This window comes from Anser anser (assembly GCF_964211835.1).
Source record: "Anser anser genome assembly, chromosome: 11".
Classification (NCBI taxonomy): Eukaryota; Metazoa; Chordata; class Aves; order Anseriformes; family Anatidae; genus Anser; species Anser anser.
Window position 1 is genome coordinate 5,015,355 of NC_139732.1, and position 20,609 is coordinate 5,035,963.

Here is a 20,609-nt window from a genome sequence, read left to right on the forward strand (position 1 = left end):
CATGATCTGTGGAGTAGAGATTTCTCACCATCTGAAGTGGGAGGTTGCAGTTCTGGGTCCAAGTACAATCACTCTAAGTCGTTTACCATCTTCTCTTGTTGACAACTCATCTCTGTGATTGTCAGGCCAGATCTCCAAAGAGAGCTCCTGGACAAAACAGAATAACACAACTATAGACTATGCTGTTTTCCACGTACAAACCGAGGAAATGGAAGGGTTACAATCACCTCTAATCTGTCGAGGCTCCACGTTTCCCACCTGGCCCAAGAGAACATCTTCCCACCCTTTTTTTAGCAGTCATCCTGCTAAGCCATCTCAGAGCATCCTCATGGACAGGGGCATACCTTGTAATGGAGAGAAACTCCATGAAGCTACCTAAATGCAGATGATTATGATCTGTATTTGTACAAAATAATTTTCATATTAATTGATTTAATATTTTTTCACTTATTTATATTTGTATACTAATCAATATATGAAAAGGAATTACAGAGAATGAAACATCTATTCCAGTAATAGACCAGCTGTCATGTTTCTTTGTTGTTTTGCATTCCTCTTAAAAGAATTGATTAAATATAAAGCTGTTACAAAATTCAAATCACCAGAAGGCCCTGTTTGGTAAATGATTTTCCTACCTGTTTTTCACCAGAAGTCCAACATGTCACAGCTGATTCCAGTGGAAGCTTTTGCATTGTTGCAGCACAAAGGATTGTTTGACTTTGGGTGAACAAATGCTGACAGAGGTAACAACTCCAGACAGCTTTAAATTTTTTGCTAGGGTAAAAAGTAAAGACTATAAAATAACTTCAATGTTTTGATTTTAAACTACTCACATAAAGCAAAGGACCTTGTTAAACTATTATACCAGTATTTCCACCACTGGAACAAAGAGTACGTAGCCTTTAAGTGTAATGCTAATTTCATGCGCACTACTATGAAATGAAAGCAATGTTGGAGTGCACGAATGCTAAGAATTGTAGACAAAAAAAAATCAATTCACAATATACATATGGTCAACATATAACTGAAAGTGTTTTAAAATCCTAAATATTGGTAGTAGAGAAAATCATTGTCTGAACTCTGATTGTCATCTCTCCACACAAATATAGTGGTTTTCTACATGCCCTGAGTATTTTAAGTCACAATGAGCATATATAAGTATTAACTGTCTTTTATAGATAAATGTAAGATATACAACTGTGCAGTTTTGTTCAACATACTTTTCCTGATTCTCTGCCCAGTGCCTCAAAACCATCCTTGCTACAATCTCAATACACAAATTCCTGTCTCTGAACACCACAGTGAATGTTCCTAGACAGCAGTGTCCTGCTACAGTAACATTACTATCATGATCAAAACACCAGGAAAAGTACTAGACCTCTCTATGTCAGCAGGGCCTGACATATAAAATACATTTTATAGTATAAAATGTAGGTAAAATGTAGGTAGTATAAAATGAGGGTATAAAATACATTTATACCCTCAAAAGTTCCTTCAAGATTCCCAGTTTGTAACACCAACCCCCTCCACCCTTACTACTAATATATTAATTAGATACCAAACACTTTTGTTATGTGCAATATCCTTTCTTATAACAGTATGGCCTACTGATTTTTTTTCTACCCTTCCTCCTCAAGTCTCATTCTTGACAGTTAACCTTACATTCCCAACAGTCAACCTAAGTACTCTGTGGCCTCTCCGTTTCTCCTACCCTTTCCCTTATTCCTAGACATTTACCATGCCTATGAACTCCACAGGCCTGTTGGTTGCTCCAGGCCCAGCTCCCACACAGGCATGAGAAGACACTCTTCCAAACTTGTGATCATCTTGGGCTCCCCCATATGTGTGTTGTGGTTTCTGCTGCGCACACAGTGACTGCACTGGCCGACCCACCCTTTTCCTTTTCTTCTGAGTATTTAAATTCTCTCTTGGAAGGTGGGTTTTGCTTACCTTCTCTCTCTGTGTATTGCTTTCAAACTATAGCAATCTGTTGCCAGCAGAGGTCTTTTTTCAGAGATACACCAAGACAAGTTTATTTTTTATATAAACTGTGACTGTTGCCAAAAGCACAACTGTGTTCTATACAGGCAGGACATGCAGATTTCATTTCTGGATGAAGACTAAATCCATGCAACCAGGACCTTCAGACTACTTCTGTTTTTTTTTTTTGTTTTTTTTTTTTTTCATCTTAACTAAGAAGGTCCAGACATAGCAAAACATAGAAAACTAATCAGGTATTTCAGAGGGTCTTTAACAGCAGGGGGCTCTGCTGCGTATGTAACAGTATCTAGGAAAGGAGTTAATGAATACACAAGAGAACTAACACAGATCTACTACAACATCCTGCCTTCTTTTTAGAGCAAATAAAATAGTGACCACTTTTCAACTACTCAAAGACAAATAAAAATATTTCCTTATTGAATGCAAACAAGATAGCATTCATTGCTAGACAACTGATTTTTAAGATTTACCATACAGATATATAATAAAGGTTGGGCCTAGAGATATTTCAAGGCCCCTTCCAACGTGGGCTGTTTCATGCTTCTGTGATGTTTTTCTTGTTATTCTAATTTATTATTACATTACTTTTGAGTTCTGAAAGTCCAGGACTACTTCTTTTGTACCATTTCAGAGGTTAATGCAACACAGAAAAAGCAACAAATATCTTTTTAAGGGTACCGATACTTACTCTCTTAGAGAGTCTGTAACAGTAGTACTTTGCAGGACTGAGCCTCATTTAAAATGTGTTTTACACTAATTTAAAAGAGAAAATAATAAAGTTACTCAATTTCTGTATTTTATGAAAAGCTACACACGAAGTTTTTCTATGCCTGCCCTTGATGGCTTTTCTTTGCAGTTGTCACAATACAGTCCAGCTGATATGAATGAACTGAGATCTTGGGATGCTCTCCTCCTTCACTGGAATGCAATGTATATGCCCACCACACTGGCTTCTTGCATGCTGCAGTATTTTGATGTGCAACTATAATTTTACAAGCACAAAATCCAGAAGTCATATATTTTCCATAACATTACTATGCTTCTTTTAGAATTTGAAAGAAACATTTAAGTTCCTAGCTCTCAATATTTTAATATTTTTCTATATTAGTAATGGAAAAAAAATCCTTCAGCTTTTCTATTCCACTGATTTTACTTGATTCTTAAAGCACATATGTCCAATACAAGTGATAAAATATGACCTTGTCCATATATTTTGTAACACTGAGTCTTTGAAACCCTCTCAGAGTAAAAACTTGGCGGAAATATCCCTCCCTAATCAAGCTGGAACATAATCTACGAAACAAGTCCTATGGGCCAGGTCACCAGTGTTTTTTTAACAGAGATTTATTTGCTTTGTGAAGCAGATGCCTACCACCTGCAGACGGTATTTTTAAACAAAGCTTTAATTGACAAATTAATAATTTAAATGTCAGTAGCAGCTACCTTTCCATAAAAAAGGCTTCCAACATTTTTTTGTCTCACATATCAGGCCTTTTGCATGGAAAGCTATTAAAATCCACACGTTGTTCAGAACAGTTTGGTTTCATCAAAATCATCATTTCTCACCAATAAAAAAATCTGAGCATTTTTATTTGAAATGTTTTGTGTATAAAATATCATTTTCAAAATAAAATCCCATTCTTTTCACAGAACACCTTTTCAATTAATTCTTCTGAAGAAAATTTGATAGACAACATCATGTGTTTCCTTTCGGGTTTGTTTTGGGGTTGGGAGTTCGGTTTTTTTTTGCATATCATGAGAAATGAGAGATGGTGTATGTGACTTACGTGGTAAGGGTTTGGTAGAGGGTGGGTGTGTGTGTGTGGGGGGGGGCTCTGTGAGCAGAGCCCAGGAGCTGCCCCATGTCAGAGCAGAGCCAGCTCCAGCTTCTCCAAAAGGGCGGATGTGGCCTGGAGGAGGCCCCGTCCCACGGAGAGCCCCCGCAGGAGCAGGCCCCGAGCCAGAGCTGCAGCCAGTGGGGGACCCGTGCTGGAGCAGTTTGATTGTGACGGATGGACCCCATGGTACGGATGGACCCCATGGTACGGACCCATAGGGGAGCAGTTCTTGGAGAGCTGCTGCCTATTGGCAGCCCACGCAGGACCAGGAAGGACGGCATCCTGTGGGAGGGACCCCACGTGGAGCAGGGGCAGAGAGGGACCGTGAAGGAGCACGGAGACGAAGTGTTAGGGACTGACCACAGCTGCCATTCCCCGTTCCCCTGCACCACTCAGGGGGAGGAGGTGGAAGAGGGTGGATGGAGTGGTTTTAGTTTGCTTTTAGTTTCTCACTGTTCCTGTCTGCTAGTGATAGGCAACAAATTATATTAATCTCCCTATGCCAAATCTGTTTTGCCCAGGACGGTAACTGGTGAGTGACCTCCCAGTCCTTATCTCAACCCCTGAACCCCTTTCCATGTTATTTTCTCCCCCTGTTCCTTTGAGGAGAGGGAGTGAAAGAGTGCTTGTGGTGGAGTTCAGCTGTCCATTGGGTGAAACCACCACAGCTGGTAAACACTAAGATACGAAGTCACTGAACTGGCACTTTCTCCACCGACTACATAGGGCTTCAGACCAGATCTTAAAGGTTTATGTTGAGTTATGTTCAGAACAGTTAGAACAGTAATTTCTCTGAAGATGTTCATTATATTCTGAATTACTACCATTCCACAGGAAACAGTCATCCACCATACAACTCAGAACACAAAACCAGTTTGTTGTTTTTGCCTAAAACGAATAGGTTTTGTAATATGGTTTACTTAATGTCTCATCAAAGTCAGATTCCATTTAAGTAGGACTTAATTCTTTAAATGTAGTTAACAATACTTTGTCCTTGTAAAGGTAGTTTTCTATCCTGTGCACTTATTTAAATGAAACAGCATAAGAAAAATGAATGCTTAGTTACCACATGCCATTATTATAATCATGTGGTTTAAACCACACGACCATTCGTGACAAACAGCCTGCTGTCTGTCATAATGGAAAGATGTGACAGCAGCTGTTAAGTCCGTTTATCAAGGCTTTTCTCCAGCTCTATATCTCTCTTTCTACCTATGTACGCATTTGCTGTTGTTCTGTATCTCTAACTCTTCAACAACAACATGAAATTCCTTTTAGCTTCTTATGACTGCAAGAAAGCTGAACTCTGTCTTTCTTTATGACTAAAGGTGGAACACAACATGGGGATCAAAGACCTACGCAGTGCTTGCCACCTTCTTTGTCAGGTCACTGAAACTTGCATTCATATGATTTGTATAGGATGTATAAATTGCCCAGTGATCATGCCAGCTGATCACCATGGGCCAACCTGCAAAAGCCTTAGTCTTTTCTGACGGGTAATAGCGTGAGCCTGCAATTACGCATGCTATCTGTCGTTCAACTCAGGGGCAAGGGGAGAGAGAAAGGAAGATTTCCATGAGTAAACTCAAAAAACCACTTCATCCTCAATAGGTCATTGCACAACATTTTTGCAAACATGCATTAACTAATTCCACAGTACCTTTGCTCACAAGTTAGGTTTTCTTTTCCTCATTTTATGGGTAGATATGCTAAGCCTCAAAAAGTCAGAGCAGCACACACAAATAGAGTCACGCTGACTTTGGAGTGGCATGCTGACTACCCTGAAGTCAGTTGGAGTTTTGTTGTTCATGTCCAAAGGCGCAACTTCATCTCAAAACTGCAAGTTCATCACATGTTATTTCCTTTCCTGAAAGTATTCCTATTAAAATAAACTGCATTTATCATAATTAAAGCAACAGATACTTTTTCTATAAAACAAACATTTCATATTATGTTGAACACAGAAAGGTTTTTTTCATCCTATTCATTTACTTTGTACATTTCTAAACTTGGGAAATTAATCGGTCTATTGAATTTCAAGTCTGTTTATATTCATCCAAATATTTTATTACAAACATATGCTTTGGCTTGTGCAACATGTGTTTTAAGATTGTTAGTGTTATTTCGATGCTGCTGTGCTAACAAGCAGCATTACAGAATTTGCAAACAAGGCCTTGTTTGGATTGTCAGCTAGAGGCAGGACCGGAGATGTCAGGCAGCAGCGTGTACCTTTACTTTCTCGGGGATCAATCAGAGATACCATGGCAATGCTGACTGGAAGCTTTCTGCTACGCCAGCTGTTTCTGGGGGGCGGATTGGGGGTGGAACAGGGTGGTCAAGAACAAAGGTTAATTTTTGTACTTCCCCTAGCAAAATTAGTGGTTCCAAATCCAGTGGACTTAGATTTTTAATAGAGTGGATAGCGTTCTGACCTTGATCGCTAATGAACCCTGAAACACTAACAGTCAAATCAAGATGTCTGGCAAGTCCACTTATACCCAATGAATGTAAATATAATTTTTTTTTCTGAGAATTTATATAAGAATTCAAAAGAAGTTGAACATTTTGGGTTATTTGGTTAAAGCTTATTGCAAAATCAGCTTCAGGTTATTCAATGAAAGCTTATTGCAAAAGCTATGTACAGGCTCCAAAACTTCACATTTAAAAAGTTAAAGAAGGTTTAAAATATGGAAGGAAAAACAAAACAAACAAACAAACAAAAAAGTAACAACAACACAAAACAAAATGAAAGAGATGCAGACCAAAATATCCTGAAACACTTATTGAAGCTGTCCTTCTTGGAACTTGAATTTCTAACATATGTGCTCCATCAAGCCATTTTGTGAAGTGAATTTTGGAAGGAGGATATGCAGGCTCAGATGCACTCCACCCAAGAGCCTTCACAAGCTGAGCAGTAAACAACAAAAAGCTTTCATTACAGTCAGTACAAAGACTGAAATTATAAAAAATGAAATTCCTGGGTAAAACAAATGGGTTTTCTGCACCACCTCAGGACGGTCCCTTCAGCACAATAAGAAAATCCCACCTCTGTTATTTTGATAACTATGAATTGACTGCAGTTCTAGAGTTGTGATTGTTTTTTAAATTAGCACAGAGCAAGAGTTAAAATGTTGCAGTTGAAACAGAATAAGAGCTGGAACTAATTAGTTGTGGAGTTAAACACTATAGCAAGCAGAAGCTCATTAGAAAGAAGAAATAGTAAAGACAGGAAAAAGAGTCAAGACAGAATCATATGGAACAAAATAAAACCAAACTCAGTAAAAGCAGCTTGCCTTCCCCTCCGTCATCAGCTAAGGAGAGATAGCAAAACACGCGGAACAGAACCCAAGTCTTGAACCATCTAATTTAGGTACCTAAAATAGGAAGCTGGTTTCTCTAAGTCAGTGGAGGAAGAGAAAATGAGAAAAAAAAGGTCCTACAAAAATAATTCAGAAAGAAGCCCAATTTACAGGCCAGGCTCTTACTCAGGGAGGTAACATCAGGTCATAGGAATATTCCTGAGTGAATGATCCCTTATTCCACTCTCTGAGCACAAACAAGGCGCCCCTTCAGGGCACCAAGGTTGGGTGAGACAGGCCTTCTCCTCCCCGCGGGTGGCGAGGAGAGAGCAGCTGCCCCTCCATCCCCCAAATTCTGCTGCCGCCACATTTGATGGCAGACCTCCAGCCATTTGCTACGGAAGCAGAACAGAAGCCGAGTGAGAGGACCATTTCCATCACATGGAAACAACGAGGATGCTGTGATGGAGACCAACTTGTGCCTGCAGGCAGGAAACCTCGGCCAGAGGTTCTGCTTGGGCAGGGGGCAGCGAAAGGGCTGTGAGATCCCCAGGGCGCACACCGAGCCTCTGCCGCGCATCCAAGGGCACGGGCGGGCGGGAGAGCAGAAAACCAGCCCCGGACAAAGGCAGCCACCACCACCACGACCATCACCACCACCGTCACTACCACCGCCACCGCCACCATCACCGCCACCCCCACCAAAGCGCATCTCCGGCTGCAGCAGCGGGCTGGGGGCCGGTGGCGCTGTGGGTGCGGCAGCTCCCTGCCCATCACCTGATGCTGTGGGCAGGCGCAGCCCGGGGCTGCAGGAACTACAAAGCCCGCCCGGCAGCACCGCCTCCCTCGCCGGGCCGCTGCCCATCTCGGCTCGCCGCGGGGTTCGGGGGGGAAGGCGGGCAGGGGGCTGCCGGCGGCTCGGAGGATGGCTGGCCGTGCCCGGCACCCTAGCAGGGCCCTCCTGCCGGGGCCGGGGCTCCGCGGCGGCATCTGATGCAATGCTGGGCCGTGTTGCTGCTCTGGTGGCGGCGCCGCGCCGCAGCACCGCTCGCACCGCCTGCGGGTAGGCTCGGGAGCGGGACGGGGCAGGGCTGAGCGCGCCCGCATCCCTCGCCTCGACAAGGGCCGCGGGGACGCGGCGATCCGCGGCGCCAGCGCCGCTCGGGAGCCTCGGGAGCGGCCCGGCGGGACGATGCTGCGGCTCCTCTCGGCTGCCCGGCGCGGCGCGGCCCGGCCCGGCGGCGGCGGGGGGCCGGGGCCCCGCGGGAGCGGCGGCGGGGAGCGGCGTCCCCGGCTCCCGCAGCCGGCTCGGGGGGGCGCGGCGAGCTGGAGCAGCGCCGCCGAGGCCTCCGCCGTGAAGCTCAACGAGAAGGCGAGCAGGGAGAAGATCCTGACGCTGGAGTCCATGAACCCCTACGTGAAGGCGGTGGAGTACGCGGTGCGGGGCCCCATCGTCCTCAAAGCCGGCGAGATCGAGAAGGAGCTGCGCAAGGTGAGGCGGGGGCAGCGATGCGCGGTCTCCCCGGTGGCCCCGCCGCCGGCCCGGCCCTGCCCGGCCCCCGGGGCACTCCTCCGCCGCCGCCGCCGCTGATTGGGGCGCCGGGGGGCTCGCCGGGGCCGGGGCCGCCCTCCCCGCAGCGAGCCCCGGGGCCGAGCAGCGCGCCGGCCGGCGGCGAGCCGCTGGGAGCCGCTGGGAGCTTTTCCGCCCGCCCCTGCCCCTGCCCCTGCCCCTGCCCGACCCCCGCACCCCGCCCGGATGCTGATGAAGCTGCTGGGTGCTGCTGGAGCATCCAAATGTGGCAATGCTTCCAGCGCGTTCTGCGTGTTTTTCTCTTCTTAACTTACGACTTAATATCGGGGGGGGGTGGAACAGCTTAGCAATTCAAGTGAGGCTTTTTGCTGTTCACAGCTTCCCTTGTCACCGTGAGGACTGATTTCTGTTGTGAATAAAGCATCTGGCACGGTTACTTCTAGGATTTCAGATATTGCTCCCTACCTTCACCGCTTTAGCAAGCCTTGCTGATGTTGTTATCCCGAAGAATTTGACTAGTACACGTTTTGTACAAAAACAGTGCCGCAGGAATGCTAGAGAGATTATTTTAAGGCTTTGCTCTTTGTGTTACTTGACTACCCTCATCTTAGAAGGCCATGTACGCTTTCAGCTCACTGCGTATTATGTTCATCAATTACTTGTGTATATCTAACCCAATCATTTCAATTAGAGCTGTTCAAAATAGCTTCCTTTTTAGAATTCTACCCCAAACTTTCAGAGTGGCGATAAAGGTTCTGTTTCGAAACACGTGCTTTGATTTTTGTCCAAGGACCTGTTTATAAAGGTGTCATTGCCGCTTCATGCAACCAGATTCTCAAAGAGGTGCGTTTGCCAGGAACAGAGAACAAAACCTTCTAGTGTTCTCACTGGGCATGTTTGTTTTCAAGTTACCATCGCAAAGCAGGAGATATTACTTGACAAAACAGATACAGTGATCCTCACTAACTCCTCCCAGCTCCCCTGCTTTCTTCAACTACAAGCTGAGTCATTGGCAGAGAGAAAAATCTTCTGGGCACTTTATAAAAGATACAAGGGCAAGTAATTGCCAATTGCTTTATTAAAAGATTGTTACGCCAGCTTTGTGTCTGCTTACGTGGCATTTTCCATTTAAAAGCCTTCTTGAACCAGTCCCACGGAATATTTTCAATGGCACACAGTGTTCGTAGACAGATGACTATGTTCTAAGATGACTAAAGCAAACAAAAACAAGTACCTGTTGGCAGGGAAGGAGGAGAGTGTTACTGTGAAAGACCACAATAGTATTTGTGTGCAAAAACCATCTGGTTTGGCTAATGTACTAAATTTATGTGTTAGGGTTTTTGCTTGTTCTGTTTTTAATCTGGTGGAAAAAAAAATCTCTTTCTGCTTATTGCTGAGAACTGCTATGGTTTTTTAGACAATACCCTAACTCAGGGCAAAGAAAGTATCATCCCTTATTCTTTAACACATTTGTATTAGTGTGCAACTCTAGTGAGCCAGATTCTGTCTACCATAATACGAACTAAACAGAACAAAGATGTGCAGGAATCTTTCTTAATTTCATTCAGACTGAATTCATTCTCCTTCTACGTGTTTCTTATTCTTCTTTACCTTCTTATTTGTAAATGAGAGTGAAACAATGTTGTGCTATCAGTGACCCTGATAGTTTGAAGAAAACCTATTTCTAACCATTTGCATTACTCAGAAAACGCTGAACTTCAGCCTCAGATATCTGTAATCTTTATCTGGAAACTCTGTTCCTAGTTTGTAATTTAAGATTGAAATGCAGCTCTTATTTAGGCACTCGTTTATATCAGCAAACAAAAAAGCAAATGACTTGATGTCACTTTCAATTATTTTAAGTGAACCACTTTTCAATTCCTGCCAAATTTAAGGCCATGTAAAATGCTTTGACCCTGCTAAGTCAGGATCATACAAGTTCAATTGTCTTGTCTTAATGCCATTTCCAACCACCTATTTAATTGCAAATGAAAACAAAACAAAACAAAAAAACTAAACGCTCTCAGTTATATATGCCTTGAACTGGATCTGCAGAGAGAATTTGAACCACATTATCTAGAATAAGCTGTTAGCCACGCTATTCAGCTGTAAGCCTCCAAATTTTGGCATACCTTGGAATTTGTAACCCTCGTGAATTCTAATATTTTGGTCATTGTTATCTTTGCGTATCTGGGTTCTGATCTGTCACTGAAGTCCAACACATAGCCAGCATAAATTTGCAGCTCATTAGTCTGCATGAAAATCCTGTCATGGTTTGAAGGCTTCCCTACCATTTCTCATACCCAAATATACACTAGAAAAGCTATAAAATTGCTCTTGCCTTGCTCATTTAGTCTTTATGTTGGCCTTTACCATCAGTTAATCTTTCTTATTTAAATCAATGGTATTTTTTCTACCAGGCAGTTGCTGACCATTTTCCCCTTTTTTTATTGTCATTTTAAAGAGCTGATGGCTAACCAACATCCTGCAACTGTTTTCCCTCTACTCTCTTGATCTATTCAATTCCTCGCTGGTAAAACAGCTGCCTGGTCAGATTTCAGAAATTAAGAAGCATTTAAGTATTCACGGTGATTGTTTAGCACTTTTGCTGTTTATCATATAGTGCCTTATGATGAAACATCTGTATATGGTAAAGTAGGGGACATAACATAATGCATATTTAATGTAAATAGTGAGAAAATAAACAAGCAAGCAGTGTATAAGCAAATTCTAATACGAACTAAAGGTTTCAAAGTTTCTGTTGGTGGTGGATTTTTCAAATATTCTCAAATCTTTTTAGCTTCTTGACTGATCCCTCCTGCCCTCAGGTGTATCAAAAAAGTTGTTCTAATGCTGGCAATTCAGAAAGCCTTTCTTTCAGCTTTTCTACCTCACACTGCAGTTGCCAGGCAAGTCAATCTCGTACTTGCAGCTAGCAGAAAAATGGACAAACACTTTAACAAAAAGAAAAACAAACAAACAAACAAAAAAAACAGACTATCAGTCATTTAAAACTGTGTCACAGCATCATTTCTATAAAGCATTTATGATCTACTATTGTAAACAAATGCATTAAGCTTTAAACTTCTGTCTTTTCTGAGATTATGCACTGTTTACTTACAGCCATATGACAAAAAGGAATTCTTTATCATCTGTTTCAGCCCTAACAGCCCATTGTGAATTATCTCCTTCTAGGGAATCAAAAAACCTTTTACTGAAGTAATTAAAGCCAACATTGGAGATGCACATGCAATGGGACAGAGGCCAATCACCTTCCTTCGTCAGGTAAGAATATAATAAAATATTATTGTTGCTTTTTTTGATTATATTATGAAGAATACCTTAACATGTTTGACTTTTTTATTAATATTAATGATTCCTTACATGCATTTATACTTGAAAGCCTTTGATAAAGAATTACAAGTTTGGATTTCTGCTAGAAGTCCTATAACTAACACAGTAGCTTTCCTTACTTTTGAGATCATTGCCCATCTATCCTTTCTCCTGACACTTCTATATTATCAGCACATTTGTTATCAGTAATGCACTTCAGAAAAGTGAGTGGTTGTTCTTAAGAAAAAAAAACAAATGCCTTTCTTCATCTGACAGTATACTTAAAGATCTGCTTGCAGTTGGGTGCAACTAGTTGTACTGCTCCTGATTTTGCAGTAGTATGCTGGGAAAAAAAAAAACACCTACTATGCTATTTCGATAAATACTATTTTTATACTACTCAAATTTTATATTACTATGCTATTTAATAAAAGTATTTTTATGCTCTTTAAATAAAAAGCTTACAAGTAAAAATAGTTTCTGAACATCCCTTACACACACGCGTAAAATCATGAGCCTATAATACTACAAATTCAGAGAATTTCAGAGGCCAAACTGAAGCCGTATCAATCTGGGGGTCCACGTGCCAAGATTATAAAACTGAGCTATACAAAAAACTCCATCCACAAGCTAGAAAAAACAGAGCTTCTTTCAAATTAATTCAGATCCAATATTATTAAAGAAAATACTGGGTGAATGGGAAATCCTTTTTCCCCCTGACTGTATGTGCACACAGTTTAATTCTTCAGTCACCTGCCCACGAGACGACAACAGCCAATCCATATTACACCATGTGAATGTAAAAATGAGAGAGACTGGAGCAAATCAAAGCTGATCTCAAGCAAGGCCTTTAGGTTCTTTGTCTTACATTTCTTCAAAAATTTAATTCTGCTAGGTCCTGTTTCTACTTTTACTATGTTCTACACCACCATTTCTTTTTTAATTATTTCTCACAACTTCATATTAGTAATAACTGTAAGTTATTTGCGGGAAGGATTATAGAACATGAAATTGGGACTCAAAACTCTGATCACATTTTTCAGTTCTGCTCCATATTTAAACTCTTTATTTCTTGTCAATAAAGTGGGCTAGTAATACACAAAGAGTGGAGGACAGAGCTATTTAGAGATTTCCTCTTCTGAATAATTAACTGTTTTGCTGTGTTTGCACCATGCATAGCTCACTTTGACTCCAATCTTTACCATCTGTAATTCAAATAGGTAATACTTCTATAATGGTTTTTAGTAACAGAAGTTGGAGCCTGATAAGATTCTTCACTTCTATAAGCACTACCCTTAAAGAAACAACTGCAAACCCTTCATCAACAACCTTTGTTTTAAATTAGCTTTAAAAATTTAAGTTGTGATCTTCATGTCCAAGGAAAGTTAACAGTAATGTTACCAACTTGAAATAACCATTGAGCAGTGGCAAATTTACAGCTTTCTTGGCACTCTAGGTGGTGGCACTGTGCACATACCCAAACCTGCTGGACAGCCCAAGTTTTCCAGAAGATGCAAAAAAGCGAGCCAGACGGATCTTGCAGGGTTGTGGAGGTAACAGCTTAGGTAAGCATCTGTTTCAGTTGCTCTTATGTGTAATAGAATCAACTAAGGTAGTTTCGATATGTGCAGTACTGAAATTTCCTAATCTTAGTCTATATGATTACAAGTCAAATGGGAGATGGCCTAGGGCAAAATGGTAGGAGGAGAATTCAGTGTGGCCCACTGATAAGCAGTAATGGTGCAATTTTTTACAAGACTTCTCACAGAAGAGGGCAAGATGAAGATTATGCAGTCACAGGGTTCTCACCACAACACTTTCTAGGCATAACCATAAATATAATGCTGAGCTTTTTTGTATCAGAAAAGTGTCGCAGAGTGCTATTTCTATAAAAATGTCTGTTAGGCATTGTTATTGTTCTTCTGACATCTGTTAGTCCTGGACTGAGAGCTATGTCTCCTGCTCGATCCTAGGAGGGGCTGTTTACAATTTTATCAACTCTAGACGTTTCCTCTCCCTGCCATGAAGTATACAGTCACTGTAGTGATGGGATCAACAAACTTTGTCATCTCAGCTGATCCAGTTCACAGTTCTGTACCTTCATTTTGAACCAACTGCACAAATATGTTTGCCAGGATATGAGCTGGGGTATCTGAAACACACATACCAAGGTGATAACGCTCTGTGAAGAGAGAAGTGCATACTCGGAACATGGTAGCTTTTTATTTAGCCCAGATAGTTCCAACTGAAGATATCAGAGCCCCATTTCTCCAAGGCAAAATAACCCGGAAAAGAACTAAAGAACTCTGTTCTTCAACCAGTGTTCCCACAAGAGTATAAATATAATCTACACACAAATAAGTACAAACATTGCAAATTCAGCAGAGAGAAAATGGAAGGGACAAATTGCTTCTCTTCTATCAGCTGTGATGTCTACTTGTATCTGGGAAATGTCACTAGAAATTCTACCGTGAAGACTGTTTTACAGCTACAGGGTAGGGAAAAGAGTCTGGCACACTAAACTACCTTCTTTCAGGTACAAAAACCAGTGAACAGTGACATTTCAGAGTACATCTGAGATTAACTGGCATATTTCCTAATCTTTGTGATTGCAGTGGCTATTTGCTTTGGCATACTTTTTGAGTAGGTAATGTGAAACTTAATAAAATAAACAAAATCTAATTAGGGGTTATATTAGCAGTATTTCAGCCTTAGACTATTCCTAACAACACAGCCTAATACAGAATGTATTCTATCCTTACCTTTTTTGCATTGGTTTTGTTTCTATACAGAGAACATAAAAAATACAGTTACCAAAACGAAGAAATTACTCTGACTCTATGAAATCCTTTCCTAGCTTACTCAGGAACAACTCATCAACACAATACTAATTGCCATGTGAAAGTTACTGGGGATATAACTGAATTTTTCATCAATCATTTTTGGTGGTGATTTTAAAGTTCAGGGGTATAATAAGAGCTCTCAGAATGCTGAGTCTCGGTCCCACACTTCTGGAGTAAGCAGAATGGAATTCAGCCTTGTATGATATTTCAGAAATATGTGATTCTGTACAAAATCTCTCTTTCAGCAGATCATCACGTATTCCAAGTAATTTGCATTAGCTTAGTAAGCACAGAAGTAGGCCTGAAACATTCACAACATTCTGAATACACCCTTTTAATTTCAGTGGATAAATGTAAGTTCTGTAAGTCAGAAACTGCAGTCTTGGATGATTTTTTTTTTCCTTGCTATGGTATGTACCAAGAACATCTGTCCCTCTGAATTCCCTAAAACCAAGAACACTGTAGACGTTATCGATCTGCTCTGCTGATTTACTTCCTCTCCACCCGTCTTCAGTACCATATATCAGCCCCAGCTCTTGGCCTCAGTTGCCCATCAGCCTCTGTACAACGCTCCGTAAATACACAGCCTGAGGTGAGAGAATGTGCAGCTGCGTGGCACTGGCTCCGAGCACTTCACTGACAGTCTGAAAACCTGTTGCTGGTCTCTGGGGCCGAGATAGATGAATTCGCTTTCTTGGGAAAAATCAGAAGTCAAAAACTGATTCTTCCATGTTGCCTTAAGTGCTGTGTTCTAAATAAATTTACTTCTAAAACATTTTTCAGTTCAACACAGAAGTGACTTTGCTATCTATATATGTTTAAGCTATTTGAAGTGGTGTATTTGCATCTATATTGGCCTACCTAAGTCTATTAATTGCAAAATTAATATGAATTACTTGACTTCTGGGTATGAACTAAAATAACCTCACTTCTAATGAACATTCATTTGGCAAAACCCTACTTGTAGTATTGAGTCTTGTTACTCCCAGACCACATGTGATGGCTCAGACATGTCCTCAGCTTCTATTGTGTTCAAATACTCTGGGATTCTTTTGACTTTTTTTTTTTTTGACTGGTTTCAATTGTTTGTTTGTTTGTTTTTAATTTATCTGCATGCCACAGTGCAAACTAATGGGTTCTAGTCAAAGTTATCAACTGAGTACAATTAAGTGTAGGCCTGAAAATTGAATTCAGGTCTTCTGTATATTCCCACTGAGACTCAGCCTTCAAAGGAGCACAAAACGGAATGATAGCTTAGCTTTGTTCCCCACTTTAACAGGGGCTTCCTTGCTGTGGTAGAAGATCCTCATACAAACCCAGTATAGATTATTGTTGTGTGAAAGTCAATTTTTAGGACATCAGGGAACTTTGTGCCCTGAATAGCCACTTGGTGCCATACAGTTGCACAGTACTTGCAAAGGTTCTTTGTCTTTGTAAATTACGCTGCTACAGAAGTATTATTAGGCTGACTTCTAGGATATAACTGAGCGATGAGAGTTAAGTCAGGCACAATTATTCCACTCCACCCAAAAGGCAGAGAAGACTCTGCAGCTTCATGACAGTGTTCTAAACTAAATGTACACTTGTCACTTCACCATCCATCAGTCTTAGGCTTCATAGCTTGAATCCATTCCTCGCTTAGGCTTATTTTTACTGTTTACTCGTTGCACATGCTCAGCAATGATGCACACAGCATCTAAAATCTTACTTTATTTAAGATTATTAGTTGTGCTGTGTAAACTTCACAAGCCTTGTGTACTGGTGTGATGCTAGATGTTTCTGCTACAGGTAACTGCAAAATGGTTGAGGGAGATGCTGTGGAGGGAGAGGGAAGCAGTTCAGGATTTTTTTTGCTTTTCAGACCGTGGGAAGAAATGGTTTCATGTTCTTTTCACATTGCAAATAAAAATCTTATTTTTGTCATGAATTTTTAAAAAGTTATTTTCTCTCTTATTGCACATGCCACCTCTGTGCCTTGTTCCCATTACTTAAATAATTGTGACTGACCTGAAATGACTTTCAGCATAATGAAAGCAACTGGGAGAAAGTAAAAATGGGATTGCTGACCCAGTTTGCAAAGTAGCCTTTAAAGCCTACTTTTTATCAATCCAGTTTATTATTTTTGTATGTTAGTGATACTTATTGTATTTGTCTCATCCCAAATGAATGCTTTTGCTCTATCAACAATCCAACTCCCTTTCACGCTCTTTGGAAAACAAAAAAATCCCGGGGATCCAAAGCCCTCATATTTAAAAACTTCATACACCACCAGCTCAGGAGTTTTTCTAGTGAACAGCAAATCCAACGTTCACTGTACTCAACTCTCATCTCATTCTCTTTTTCACAGGAGCTTACAGTGCCAGTCAAGGTATAAATTGCATCCGTGAAGATGTTGCTTCATATATTGAAAGAAGAGATGGAGGAGTTCCTGCAGATCCAGATAACATATATCTTACCACGGGGGCAAGTGATGGCATTGCTGTAAGTGTTAAAATTAAACCTGTCTCTTCCTGATATAAATTGTAAGTCATTAGTTACCTTCAGAAATACACATCTCTGTTGAACACCTGGTCTCACAAACTCCTGTGAGTTTGATCTAATAGATACAGAAGTCACACTGAATTAATAACAAATACACCCAATTGTGAGGATTTAAGGTGCCAGCTAAGAAACAGGCCCATGAAGTCTCTCAATATATATTGACCAGTACCTTTTGTATAGGCAGTGTCGACTACATACATACTACAATATAGATATAGGAGACAGACCACTAAGACTGAATGATGTCCTCCGTAGTTAAAATGTATTAAGCACTGAAGATATCAATCCATGGCAAAGAGGTGAGAAGTCTTGGGAACTCTTCTTCCTAATAAACTCTCTGCTAGTGCAGATTAATGCCAGTGAAAATCTCAAAGATCCATTTCAATAGCTATCTTATTTGGGAGAAACTTTAGGTTTTGGCTTCAACCAAGGTTCAAAGATGATAATCAGTTAAGAGAGGAATAACTGTCTCTGTTAGATTTTTACTTTACACAGGCACATTTGCTGATATTACATCAACCAATAATTCTTTGCCTTATTTATTTTCATTTTTATTTTTTAAGGCAGACTTGTTTGTTAAAGTTTGCTGTTGTTTTTAAATGACATCTAGTGGCAGAGTTCAGAATGGCAACGTTTGGACATAAACAGCTCTCCACATGACTTTAGAGAACTGGCTTTCCAGAGTTTCCGATGCCAAGTGTTATACTGGCAGCTTCTCAGGAATGGCAGCATAGCACATCAAATCTGTACCGTGCTTATGTGATTCTGCCATTGGTAAAATGTCAGCAGTACAAAGAGTCTCATTATTTGGAACTTCCAAGGATAGAACAACTATTGTTCCATAACCTGGGGGACACAGAGCATTAAAGACTTTATTTTAAATTTTGCATTTAGTCCTGATTACACTTGTTGGATGCTTAGTATTTTTAAACTAGTGGTGGGTACAAAATGATGTTGATTATAAATCATTAGCTTAGCAACTGATTGAGTACGTGATGAGAGGCGCAGAAAGGCAGATTTTGTTCCAGAACTTTGGGAAACTTAAAGGGTACTGCTGTTACATCTGAAGAGCTATTTCTGTTTTTACACTATAATTACATGTTGGTAAGGATGCCTGCTCTGATTGTACCTGTACTTCAGTTCTCCATGGATTCTAAAGGCAAGAAATCTTTCCCCTGCCCACACCAAATGTACTTTTTTATCTAATTCACACATAAAAAGCCTACACAGACACACAGCTGTTGGGAACAGGTAAATCCTCTGGACTTATCTTAGCACAAGCATTACATTTCTGCCTGTGTTTTCTGGGCACAAATTACATATAATGCATAAGATTTCCATCCTAAGATATGCAGCCTTTTGCTGTCTTGTATTTCTTGAACGTGAAAGCATAATGCCAGTCTCTAGCTTTGGTGCCACCTGGCCACTATTGCTCCTAATCTGAAACAGGTCTCTCCATTACAAAGGAGAACCTCCATGTGCCCCAGTGCTAATTTCTGGTTTTATTTCTTGGCCTCTTGTATTCACTGGGACAATACGAGTGGAAGGCAATGAGCAACAACTAGCTGAGGCTTCTTTGCTTATAACTGTAATTGGGCACAGTAAAAAAAAAAAAAAATGTACTCATGATCTTGATATTCCTTTTTCCAACTTTCCCTTCAGCCTTGTGCTCAGAATTTTTTTTCTAGACTTTTAAGTTGATCAGACATCATCTTTAGAAGCTGTGACATGCAGAGGAATTCTCTGAAGCTCAGTTAGACCATCCTTACCCAGTCAGTAACTTAACTTGAAAAAAATAAATACTCTTTGATGTAAGAAAATGACTGTTGACTTTAAGAAATCTATCTTAAATCTAGATTCTTTTAAGAAGAAAGGTCAACATATTCTAGAGTATACTATTAATTCTGACTTCTGACATTTTTTTTCTTTTTTTAATTTCTACTTTTTCCCCAGACTATTTTAAAGATCCTGGTCTCAGGAGGTGGAAAATCCCGAACAGGAGTGATGATCCCTATACCACAATATCCCTTATATTCAGCAGCCATATCCGAACTAGGTGCCATCCAGGTGAACTACTATTTGGATGAAGAAAATTGCTGGTCTCTAGATGTGAATGAACTTCGCCGCTCCTTGAATGAAGCTAAGGCATATTGCCATCCAAAAGTCCTCTGCATCATCAACCCAGGAAATCCCACAGGTCTGTAGTGGTTTTGTTGTATTGATGTTTGTATTGATGTTTCTCTAATACATTTTTTTTTCTCTTTCATTCATTTGACATTGCAGGCAAATCCAAAATACATACCAAATATTTAAAGCTGAGTTCTAGAGATCAGTACTTTATGTAGGATGTTACAGCATACTTTCAGAAACTTCTTTTCAGTATCATGGAACTCCAGCAACTTGGAGAGAGAGAAGGGAGCAGGTTCACTTCACTGCATCACATCTGAAGTCATTGCTTCCATTTAACTTCTACAGTCTTGTGAAATGACTTTCAGTCACTTTTGGTCTGTATCAAGGATCTCGTCTCTAAGATGCCTGTAAGGCAATGACTGCAGATGACTCTGAACTCAGTGGAAGCACTGCCTCTCTTGGAAAGATCTCTTTCTTTGCATAGTTGAGGTTGCTTAGTGAGAAACTAGCTCGCACTGTTCCAGATTCGTTTGAGCTGTGGAATTGCAGCTATTCTTGCATGAGCTGGACTCTGCAAGGCAATGCTTTGTCTTCCACAGCCAGTGGGAAGATTCCTACCTAAACAATATTCCTGCAGAAATCCTAAGGCTCCCATGGGATCAAGTGGAACCTTAAACAGTGTGACAAATACAGAAGGACCAGGACTCCTTCACCAAGCTAAAAGAAATCAAACTTTCAAATAAGATCCATTTGCTTCAACCTATTTGAGACTACCAGGACAAGTCAATTGTCAGTTATCATTATACACACCAACATAGTATTTATTAACATTATTTTGCATTACTGTTAGTGGCTTGGGGACAGAAGGTAACAAAATTAAATGAGTGTAAACAGCCGTAAGTGGTCTTCCTGCTGCTTGTCAGGTGAACTGCAGTAAAAATCTATGTGTATATATTCATAGCTCATTGCACTTTTGCAGAAAGTTGGCTTGAGTCAATACATCTTACTTGAGTCAGGAAGGCACAGTGTCAATTACTGTGGCTTGGCTCACAAACAGGAACACAATAATTCAACTCCCTGCAATTATCTGTCA

The 20,609-nt window shown here is 40.7% G+C and overlaps 2 protein-coding genes across 2 annotated transcripts in view; one reads left to right on the forward strand and one right to left on the reverse strand.

Moving 5' to 3' along the window:
- On the reverse strand, positions 1 to 10,963 carry LOC310905340 (uncharacterized protein; the record flags this gene model as incomplete). Its single annotated transcript, XM_083851512.1, has 3 exons — positions 1 to 147; positions 228 to 8,621; positions 10,802 to 10,963. 2 exons carry the CDS (start codon positions 10,961 to 10,963, stop codon positions 7,374 to 7,376), a joined length of 1,410 nt encoding a protein of 469 aa, XP_083707638.1. The 3' UTR covers positions 1 to 147; positions 228 to 7,373.
- Positions 8,331 to 20,609, forward strand: part of GPT2 (glutamic--pyruvic transaminase 2) — a gene marked incomplete at its 5' end in the record, with an annotated part of 21,468 nt that continues 9,189 nt past the window's right edge. Inside the window, 5 exons of the mRNA XM_083852229.1 lie at positions 8,331 to 8,630; positions 11,865 to 11,954; positions 13,459 to 13,567; positions 17,193 to 17,326; positions 19,340 to 19,583. Of these exons, the coding sequence (XP_083708355.1) occupies positions 8,331 to 8,630; positions 11,865 to 11,954; positions 13,459 to 13,567; positions 17,193 to 17,326; positions 19,340 to 19,583 (877 nt within the window). The remainder of the gene's footprint in view (positions 8,631 to 11,864; positions 11,955 to 13,458; positions 13,568 to 17,192; positions 17,327 to 19,339; positions 19,584 to 20,609) is intronic.